At 42.4% G+C, this 10,717-nt stretch overlaps 1 protein-coding gene across 2 annotated transcripts; it reads left to right on the top strand.

Moving 5' to 3' along the window:
* The first annotated feature begins 1,941 nt into the window (after nt 1-1,941).
* Nucleotides 1,942-5,550, top strand: LOC147637843 (protein IQ-DOMAIN 3-like). Of its 2 annotated transcripts, none has more exons than XM_086799683.1 (6): nt 1,942-2,913; nt 3,014-3,171; nt 3,299-3,616; nt 3,800-4,039; nt 4,152-4,286; nt 4,501-5,550. In XM_086799683.1, exons 1-6 carry the CDS (start codon nt 2,808-2,810, stop codon nt 5,368-5,370), a joined length of 1,827 nt encoding a protein of 608 aa, XP_086655809.1. In that variant the 5' UTR covers nt 1,942-2,807; the 3' UTR covers nt 5,371-5,550. The 2 variants fall into 2 exon arrangements, with proteins under 2 accessions (XP_086655809.1, XP_086655810.1); XM_086799684.1 differs by having other exon boundaries at nt 1,943-2,913; nt 3,800-4,027.
* Nucleotides 5,551-10,717: the final 5,167 nt, after the last annotated feature.

Genomic DNA, 10,717 nt, shown 5'->3' on the forward strand with positions numbered 1-10,717 from the left:
CAGAGCACAAGGATGGACAGACACCATCAATTTGTAATCAAAGTTTCCAAGTAGTAATATTGTATACTCTCCACTTCTTTCTACAATTCAATGCTTTATACTGTGTTGATCTTGATCTAGCTTCTTCTATTGTTGTGTATTCTTATAGTGAGCCCACCCCTTGGTTATTAGAACTTCTATCCATGTAAATATGATATTATTATTATCTCCCTCTCTCTCTCTCTCTCTCAACATTCAACTTCTAGCTTATTTTACACTTCCTTAGACCAATAAGGCTTTTTGCTCGGAGCACAAGGATGGACAGACACCATCAATTTGTAATCAAAGTTTCCAAGCTGTAATATTGTATACTCTCCACTTCTTTCTACAATTCAATGCTTTATATTGTGTTGATCCTAGTCTAGCTTCTTTTGCTGTTGTGTATTCTTATAGTGAGCCCACCCCTTGGTTATTAGAACTTATGTTCTATTTCTATCCATGTAAATATGATATATATATATATATATATATATATATATATATATATATCTCAACGTCCAACTTCTAGCTTATTTTACACTTCCTTAGATATGGAATGGAGCATCAACCCATGTCCATGCTAATGATGTAACAATGGGAGGCTTCTAAGCTATATTTATGCACATGAGTAATAGTTGGCATTGCAAGGACCTTCCCATAGAGAGTTTGTTAATGCCATCTCATACTAAAGATATGAATTTGCTAGTTCATGGATGCCCAATAAGATGATCACGTGGGGTCACTCAATGGCGTTAATCAAGCTCACATGCACACACGCATGCATGCATGCACATGCACGCACACATTTTAGTTTTGTTTTTAAATTAAACACCTAAACCTTGATATGAGAAGGTGGGCTCCTTTTCCACAACAAATGCAATGTTTCATGTGATGTCCTAGTTATAGAATTTGGTGCACTATGAATTGTGTCCTCTAGTGATTTTTGTAACACCGCTATTGCTAGACGAAATGAATGGTATACATTAGTTTGACTCAAGAGTTACTCTAGACACGGTCCCTTGCGAGTGTATTTTCCTTATATATGTAATTTCGCTCCTTAACAATCCACATCCATGCTATATATATGATACTTATTAGGTCAACATTAGTTCATTAGTCATAACCAATTAGCATGCATTGGATGGGGAGATAGAGTGCTTCTCACTCTTCCTACTTTTGTGTTTTGATTGAAAGAATTTACGGGTATCAAAATTTGATCCTACTATTGTTGATGAACAATTACCTCCCTTCTCTTCCATATAAACTTCTCATGTAAGTAAATGCTCGTTTGAAGAGGCTACTCTCAATGTCAAGTCTCACCTCTTCAAACTTGGTAGTAGCTTGTCTATACAACTTTCCTCTCTAAGGTTGCAAGAAAAGTTGCAAAGAATGGTACGACAAATACGTGTGAAATCCCTCGTACCCAAGAGTATATGTTACTAATCAACCCTTTGCATGTTATGGGTGTGCATGTGTGTTGGTTTGGTACTTTGGGTGCTTGTTGGATTTGAGAGGTTGTCATAGTGCACACGATGTTGTCGCGTTGTGGGCGGACACAATGCAAATGTGAGAAGAAAACTCCAAAGGCTGTTTCACATTTCACGTGTAAAAACAGCTTTGACATGCTAGAGGAGTACAAACCAAAAATAAAAAATAAACAAGAGTACAAACCAAAAAAATTTTGCAATTAGAGAGGACCTGCATGTTTTAAAAAAAAAGTGGGTTACTGAATGCTAATCGAGACGGCTCCAACCCCAACGAACGCCTAACCAACACCACATGGGAGTTGAAAGGGGGCGGTTGGTAGCTTAAACTTTCAAGGCACGCATCATCATGCATGGAATCCTATAGCTTTTACAGTTCAACTATCACATCGGATAGCTGCTTTTCAGAATATGAAAAAGAAGAAGAAGAAGAAAGCCGAGTGGGTTGCTCTCTCTCTCTCTCTCTCTCTCTCTCTCTCTCTACACACACAGTGGGAAGCGCGCAGCTTTGTGTTGTGCTCCAGAGGTGAATGAGAGTCCTCTTGCTGGTCCTCAATTTGGGTGAAAATCCAAAAATTGGTTGTACCGCGAGTATCTTTTCTGCTGCAGCGGCTCTGTCGTCTCTCACCAATTACCCAGCACCACTGATCAATTCTGGTTAGAACTTACCCTTTGGGCGCGATTAGCGAGCAAAAGCCAGCTTTTAATCAAAACCTTGCCTTTGGGTTGTATCGGATCGAAGCATGGGAGACAGTAGTAGCAGTAGAGTGTAATTGTTTTAGCACTTGTGGCAAAGCTTAGACCTTAGCTGAAATATTGCTTAGAGAGGACCTTTGAGGAGTCCCCCCTCTCTCTCTCTCTCCCTCTCTCTCTCAATGTGGCTATGGCAAACTCAAACAATTCGTCCCAACGGTGGCAATGATGACCCGCTCCCCCTAACACACACACAAACACACAGATTTTGTGTTTTATCCTTGGCTCAATGCTTGATATGCTCAGAAGAAGCCGCAAGCATCCACATCTCTAAAATCTGTGCCCATACCTTAGCCCTATCCGCAGCATGCCTTTCTTCACCTTCTTGCTTTCTCCTCCGAAATGCCTTGCTCCTATTGTTGATGTTGTCCTGGGACTTGTATAGAGTTGAAATATAGTTGAAAACTACTCCTGGAACATGCATGATCTGCATACAGCCAAAAAGCTTCTCTATCTGCTAACACAGAGCAATTCATTTTTCACTAATCCACCATGTGATATGCCCCCGTACACTGCAATCCCGAATTCAAATTTTTTCTTCCAAAATCCTCAATGGAGTCTCAATTGAGCTTAAGCTCCTCCAAAGTTATAAATGTGGCAGGCGGCATTGCAGTTGGCTTTTCCATGACCACCGGCCAATCAGCTGCTCCAATTCAAGGTTTTGAGCGCTACGCCCTTTCTCATTTTCATTTTGATCCACAAGGTGTGCTCGTCATTAGCCACAAGATTAACTAATAGGGACTTAACTGCCTTGGCAGTTGCCAACACTGAAGCAATTTCAGCCAGAAGAAGCAGCATGGCCAAGAAAGGGAAGTGGTTCTCTGCTGTGAAGAATGCATTCAGATCAAGCTCCAAGGAGTCAAACAAGATCAAGGAAAATGTTCCAGTGAAAAGCGCGAACAAGGAAGCGGAAGACGTAAGAGATGACGACTTTAAGATGCAAATTGGTGGCATTCTGTCAAGACACAAGGAAGTTGGATGATTGATCTCTGTTGTGTTTCTTGAAGAGTTCTTTGACATTGTTTGCTTTGTGGCCTTTCTAGAGAAAACGTGCGAAGGAGAGACGTAGATGGAGCTTTGGCAAGTCTGTTCACCTAGAACCTGCAATTCAACCACCAAAGCCAGCAGTTCTATCAGAGAAAAGATTGAGTCAGGTTGAAGAGCAGCAGAACAAGCATGCAGTTGCCATGGCTGCGGCAACTGCTGTGGCAGCAGAAGCTGCCATGGTGGCCGCACATGCTGCGGCTGAAGTGGTACGCCTCACAGGAGGCATAACAGCTGCTCGTCCATCATCATATGGAGGCTCAAGTAGAGAGGATTGGGCAGCCATCAAGATCCAAACAGCATTTCGAGGATACCTTGTATGTGTGCAATGCTATTGATCTTGCAGTATGTAGGGACATGTGCTAACAATCATTAAATTAAACAAATTAACTTTCTAAATACTTGGGCTAACAAGGTCACCAAGCATGTGCTTATGACATTAAGAGATCTTTCTTTCTTTCTTTACTTCTGTTCTCATACATGAAATGCTTGTTTGCAAGGCTCGGCGAGCTCTCCGTGCACTTAGAGGCCTAGTGAGACTTCAGGCTTTGGTCCGAGGTCATACAGTGCGAAGGCAGGCAATGCTCACTCTCCGATGTATGCAAGCACTAGTAAGAGTTCAAGCACGTGTCCGCGCAAGGCGTGCTCACATGTCAGAGGAAGGCCAAGCTGGTCAGAGACAGCTCTGGCAGAGAAGGCAACAAGAGATGCTTGCACAGAAAGCCAATGTGAATTCAAAAGTCTATATGAACATCTCAAAGCCATTTTTGGTTTTATATGAAGTCCACATCACATTAACTGCAAACATCGCAAGCTTGATTAAACTATACAAGTTTTCTTGCTTTGGTGCAGTCTGATGGTGGCGAACGTCTACACATGTGGGATGACAGCATGCAATCCATGGAAGAAATTGAGGCCAGAAAACTCTTCAAAGAGGAAGCGGCATTGAAACGAGAAAGGGCGTTGGCATATGCACTCTCTCACCAGGTGTGGACATATATGTGCTTCCAGATGCTTATTTAGAACTTCTCTTTGAAAGCTAGACTCAAATTGGGAACACTATGTCTACACATCAAAAATTGTCTTCTTGGATGCACATTCATATGAATAAGCTATGGAGATTCTTGAAGTGATTCTTTTTGCTCTGTACGCATGTGTGCTTCGGGAAATGGTTAATCCCCTTTCACTGTAACATGTCCAGCTATGGAGGTCCTCTCCAGTAGAGTGTCCCTCGATGTGCATCGACATGAGTAAGCCAGTTGACAAGCCTCATTGGGGGTGGAGCTGGCTCGAAAGATGGATGGCGGCGAGACCATGGGAGGTCCGTATTTTGACGAAAGAAACCATGGGGATAATCAGTATGTCTGAGGATCAATTTGGAATGAAAAATGTGGGCATAGACTCAGACAAACCAATCAGTTTAAACAACCACACTAACACCAACACAGGCCTAACTCCAAAGAGCAGCAGTTACAATCCAAAGGATCACATGTATGGTGGTAGCAATGTGGCAGCAGCAGTGCTGCAACTTCACAAGGGTGCAACAGAGCGCTCACCGATGACACCGCCGACATTTCGAAAGCCGATTACCATGAAAGTCCAGCCAGTGAGCCCTTGTGGTACAAGATTAGCTGAAGAGGTGGGCTCTACTGCTAGGAGTACTCAAAGCATATACTCGGGGGCTGGCCCCAGGTTCCATGTCAACAGAAGGAGCAGCATGGCAGGGTCTTCTGTAAGGGATGATGAGAGCCTTGTGAGCTCACCAGCAGTCCCGAATTACATGGCTGCCACACAATCTGCGAGGGCCAAAGCAAGGTCTCTCAGCAACTCCAAGCAGAGGGCTGCGGGGAGAGAGCAAGGCGTGGTGGCTGCCAAGAAAAGGCTATCTTTCCCCATCGATACAAGCTATGAGGCTTCTGTGAGTAGTACCCCCATCAGTAGGCATCTGATACGGCCCCTTGCTCTCACACCAAGGAGCCCCAGCATCAAGGGTCTTCACGTGCCCATCAACACCAACCTCACAAACAACAGTAGCAACCTTGACACCTCTGCATCCCAATCCAATCATTAGAGGCAGCATAACAACACATATGCAAAGCATTTCTATCGTAGTGTTTGTTAAATTGTCTTGCCTTTCTTACATTTGCCATTTTGCACACTTATTAGAAGCATTTAAAAGGTACATCATCATATGCCTTTCTCGCTACAATGTATTTTCCTATGCTACAAAGTTCAAACCTCTTAAATCAAATACTATGTGGAATAGAAGCAAACAAGGTTGTTCAAATGTTGCAAGAAATGCATAAAAAAGACTATGCAAATCTCTTCAGAGAAGTGGACAAGGGTGTGTTAGGGCTTTGGTTAGTGTGACATGCTCACATTGCGCGTATGTCTATGGCCCCCCATCCCCCAAAAGAAGGGCGCACAATATCTACTTGAGGAATCATTGTCAAAAGCAAAAGCTATCGTGTCCTCTTGTGACGATATGCAAGAAAGAGTGTATTCCATCATTGCTCTCTTGCTCTATTCCTCCCTCAATGCATGTGATACGGAAGTCAACAAACTGTTTGGATATCTTTGAAAAGTTGGAATGATGTTGCAATAAGAAGTATATGGATGAAGGTAGAAATCCATGAACAAAAGACACTTTTAAAGTGCATCAGTTATATTTTCTTAAATGTTCTAGATGTTGGCCCCGCTAGCCTACAACCCTACAACTTGAAAGTTGAAGAAAAAATTGTACCCATTTTACCCTTGAAAGGAAGTTGCATGATCAGATGTGTGCCACATGCAGCTGGCCTGATGACCTTGTACGGGTAAGTTCCTTTGGCCTCACCATAGAAGGGAAGGCGATTCTGCTTCTATTTTGGTTGACTTCTTAGGTGTTTATGTAGAGGCTTGGTCTTCTACTGGCCTCTCCATGGGCTCTGGAAACTGGGAAATGGCTTCAAGACCTACATAAATGATTTGGTGAGAAGAAATCCTACAATGAGGTATTGCTCCCCCAAGATTAAGAGCTTCTTGATTTCTCTGTAGACATGCTCTACGAAATTCTACACTGCTACCCTGGCATTTGGCTCTTTGTATGCTCTCTGTATGGCTCGCCCACACCTCTGTAAAGCTCTTTAGCTTATAGGACGAGGAGTAAGTGCAGACTGCCTTCTCAGGCTTTATTAGATATACCAAGCTTCACGTCTATCCAGTGGGGTTAGGTAATATTAGCCTACCCGAACATCGCCACCCACTCATCTTCCAAAGCACTGTGTTTGTTCCAGGCATGTCAAGTGAAGTGCATTTTGGACAACCTCCATTGTGAGCCTGTGAGGATGACCCATTGTCCGCCTTGACCTTGGATTGGATCTACCTGAAAGGCCTTCGTAGTCCTGTCATATGAGTTCTTGGCTTGGAAGAAGCGGAGGTAATCCATCCCCCATGGCTGCATCCTGAAAAAATCCAATAGTCTCACCTTCTGGAGTAGTCAGCTGGAATCAACATGCTCAAGTACCAATTAACAACATTCTGCAGAGGGGATCATGGCATAATAATGTTTATATATGTGGACATCCTTAATGCGAAACTTCAGAATGCATCCACCTACTTTCAACTCCTCGGTTCTGAAGTATTTGACCACGTTTGTGGCGATCTAATATGGAATAGTTCTTTTGTGATGGGTGCCTTAGTCTTTCCAATCTTTCTAGACACGGTGGTGCTTCCTGCCACACTGACATGGTTATAAGTTGTTATGCAAATTTGTTTGTTCATGTGTAGCTGTCAAGCAACCTTTGAATGCAAGCTTGTGTGCTTTAGGCACATTCCCTACATTGCCATTGACTGCATGTGTAGCTCTCAAGCAACCTTTCAATGCAAGCTTGTGTGCTTTAGGCACATTCCCTACATTGCCACTGACTGCATGCATGCATTCACTGCATGATTTATTGTCATGGCAAGAAAATGCATCCGGATGGCATCAAAAAATCTGATTTTGCTTGCATGCAGGGGGCATGCAGGCCTCTTCTGGGAAAACGCGACAGAATTTTCCTTATAGAGCTGACCCCTTGTCAATTTTCTGAGCAATATTCAGGCCTGTGACATACATTCCCTACACGAAACCCTAGGCATTTTGAAAATTCTTCCACCATGCTAGTTGTGGCAGCTATGCTAGGTTTCATGTATGCAAATAATGGTTTTTAGTTAGGGTTTTCTTGTGAGCATTTACCTGGAGAATCAAAGTAATCTGAAATCAGATGGAGATCGCTGCTTGCTTGATGTGGATCGTTGCTCGGTTAATTTAGTTCGCTGCTTGCACTGCCAGGGGGTCATTTGATGGCGATTAGAGCTCTTGCCGCAATTTTGACAACATCAAGGTTCACAGTCAGTTGGGATCGTCAGCGAAATGAGGCTCTGTGCATAAAACCTTGAATCTATATAATGCCCAGTCATGGTGACGTGGAAAATAGATGTTCCTAGTGTTGTGCATGGCCCCAACAATTTCAAGGTGCTTAATGCATGTGTCTGAATAATACTGTATAATATCGACACTCCTACGTATGAATTTGAATGGATCATGTTGTGCAAGTACACTATTTGTGGCGAGGCCTTTACCCTAGGTGTTCAGTGTGTGTGTGATGTGCTATTTATGCATGTGCACAGGTAAAAATAGTTGAAGCACTCCATGTGATGTGACACCATAGGATTCTTTCTTAATTCCATTGCAATATTGTGGTGCAAGAAGTAATTGAAGAGGGATTTCTCAGTCGTACACTAGGCCAAGCAAAGAAAGGTTCCCTCTCATCAACTACCAATGCACCCAATACACAAAGGTGAGTTTTGCTCAAAATTTTGCCTACAAATAGTGCATGAGTGGGACTTCATCTCCATTACTCTTTTGGCTCTGACTTGGACTTACGCTTATGCCTACCGTATCCCGCATAGGCCACAAGTTGACTTGACTTTTATGCTTGCCTCTCCAGCACAAATGACTTGACTTTGAAAATGCCATGTGCACGATGTTGTGTGCTTAGGATTTACACTTGGGAACATTTTGGCATTTTATAACCCAACTCATATATGTCCTTGGTGCATTTTGGCCTTGGACAACTTGACACTGTAGTGGGTTACACACCTATCTTTGTTTTCTTCTTCATGTTGCTATTGGGTAAGAAGCGGCTTCTTTTATCATTGTCCTTTACTCAAGTTTGATGATTCCTTACCATCAAGTCAATGTTGAAGTCATGTTTGGGGATCCATCTTGTTCCAAGGATGATTTCTTGTAACATTGTTCCTACATCATGACAAAGAAACTACCTTCCATGGGATAAGGGTCAAGATCTTTGTACAACTTGAATAGTTAATCTCTCACAAAAAAAACGTATCAATAGAACCAAACCCTAGGCTTAAAATAAATTGATAAGATTAAGTATAGAATAAAAATAGAAATCAAAGTAGACATCACCATCGACAAGTGTTGGTGGGTTAAACCTCCCCCTCTGCATAAGTGGCTGCTCCTTTCTTTACGAGAGTATCATAATATATTATACTAGCAAAAATATCCCAAGGAGCCATTAATAGCATACCCTCTACCAAAAGTGGACTTGTTTACCAAAAAAAAAAGATGGGCTAACCATAAACCTTAGTGTAACTAACAGTAATTGTGTGAACCCAAAATAATGGCTAGCTCATATATACAATGCTAGCACATGTATAAAAAATATTGGACACATGGCCATAGTCCAAAATAATCAAAATTGTGGTATGAGCCACTCAAAATAAATGCTCAATAAATAGAGCTATGTAACACACGCATATACTAAAAATGCGGAGAGACTAACTCGACCGCGTAGAGATCATCATCCATGGGAGGACTCACACTTTGACAGTGCGGTAGCATTGATGGGAGGCACACTATAACCATACGAATACTTGTCACTCATACAATTACTCACAATAAACAATAATGTTAGTTTCATCACACACAAATAATCCTATGACAAACATAAATAATCTTGCGAAATGCAAATAGTTAGGCCCAAAAATAAAACAAGTCAGTACCAATCATGCATATAATATCCATGCACAATATGCGGATATCACCCACGTGTGGAGTCACCCACATGCCATAGATAGTACAATGGTGTCACGAGCATCCCCGATTGACCATAGATAGTACAATGGTGTCACGAGCATCCCCGATTGACCATAGCTAAAATCCCTCTTTCTCGTATTGGTCTCAGTTACGTATTTGGTTGTATGAATAGATGAGATCTGGATAATTGCGAAAGAATCGCTCAAGCATCTAAAATTATCTTGTGGATGGTTGTTACTTGGTGGTGTCAGTGTTGCTAGTGCGTGTAGTGGTATATTGATGATCCACTATTGCTTCAGGTACTAGCTGCTCTTTATTATCAACAAGTTGGGGTGCCTCTCGATTGACAGGATGAGTAGGGATTGGCCCACTAAATGGCCTCATTGCTCACAATAATCACATGGAAAGCATGTAGGTACTTTTGGGTGGTTGAGATGTTTCCTAATGTGGGTATCGGTGAGCATGTAGGTACTTTGGAGACTCGTCATTCCACCTGTATTGAGCCCCTTAAGCTTGACATTTTGGAGTTGTCCTATACGAGGGTGAGGCCGGGTAGATACTAATCAACTATCTGTATTGTTGTCGAAGTACTTCTCTTAAAGGCTCTCATGTTACCTAAATTCTTTATAAACATACCAACATGTGGCCTCAAGGTTTGATGGAGAGGAGTCGGATGAGGTGGCACACTTGCTATACACAGACTTTCCAACGAGCTGTGTCGTTGAGAGCTTGGACCCAAATTTGGTGAGTCTTTACATGTTCTTATGTTCTTAATGTGCTACATCGTATATGTTGTAGTCATGGACTTGTGAATTCTTGGGTTTTGGCTAAAGATTGGATAGGTGCCCGCATGGAATGAGCTCTCACCAAAGTTGTCCAAGATGGTGGCTATCATTGAGCTATGTGGCAGACAAAGGTTGGTATGTGGTCACATGCTCCCTAGATCACTTCGGCATCGTTCAGCTACATGCTAATAGAGTTGGCTTCAAGTTGAAGCAAACCTTGCACTAAAAGGTGGACCTCCTAAATGGGAAGACTGATAAAAACATGGAAAAGGGTGGAGCAACAAAGAGATAGAGGATGAGCATGAGCATATGGGTGTTGCCACACAATGAATTTTATGCTCCATGATTGTGCACTACTCTTGTGTTATCTTTCTTTTTTTCCTTTTGTTGGAAACATGGATCCTCCCACTTCCCGAGAGGTCACCCATCCCAGTTGTGTTCCTGTGCAAGTGCGCTTAACTGAGGTGCTCCACAAATTGGTCTAGCCATTAAGACCCCAAAACCTTAAGGTGTTAGGTGACCTCCGGTAATCCAATTTATAAAAACCTCAA

This window comes from Cibotium barometz, chromosome 6 (genome assembly GCF_041138505.1).
Source record: "Cibotium barometz isolate CiBa-2024 chromosome 6, ASM4113850v1, whole genome shotgun sequence".
Taxonomy (NCBI): domain Eukaryota; kingdom Viridiplantae; phylum Streptophyta; class Polypodiopsida; order Cyatheales; family Cibotiaceae; genus Cibotium; species Cibotium barometz.

Excerpts from the sequence above, each read along its gene's own strand:
- LOC147637843 (XM_086799683.1), top strand. The coding sequence starts at position 2,808 with ATGGAGTCTCAATTGAGCTTAAGCTCCTCCAAAGTTATAAATGTGGCA. Across the intron at positions 2,914-3,013 it reads ATCAGCTGCTCCAATTCAAG|TTGCCAACACTGAAGCAATT; the intron begins GTTTTGAGCGCT and ends CTGCCTTGGCAG. Across the intron at positions 4,287-4,500 it reads CATATGCACTCTCTCACCAG|CTATGGAGGTCCTCTCCAGT; the intron begins GTGTGGACATAT and ends TAACATGTCCAG.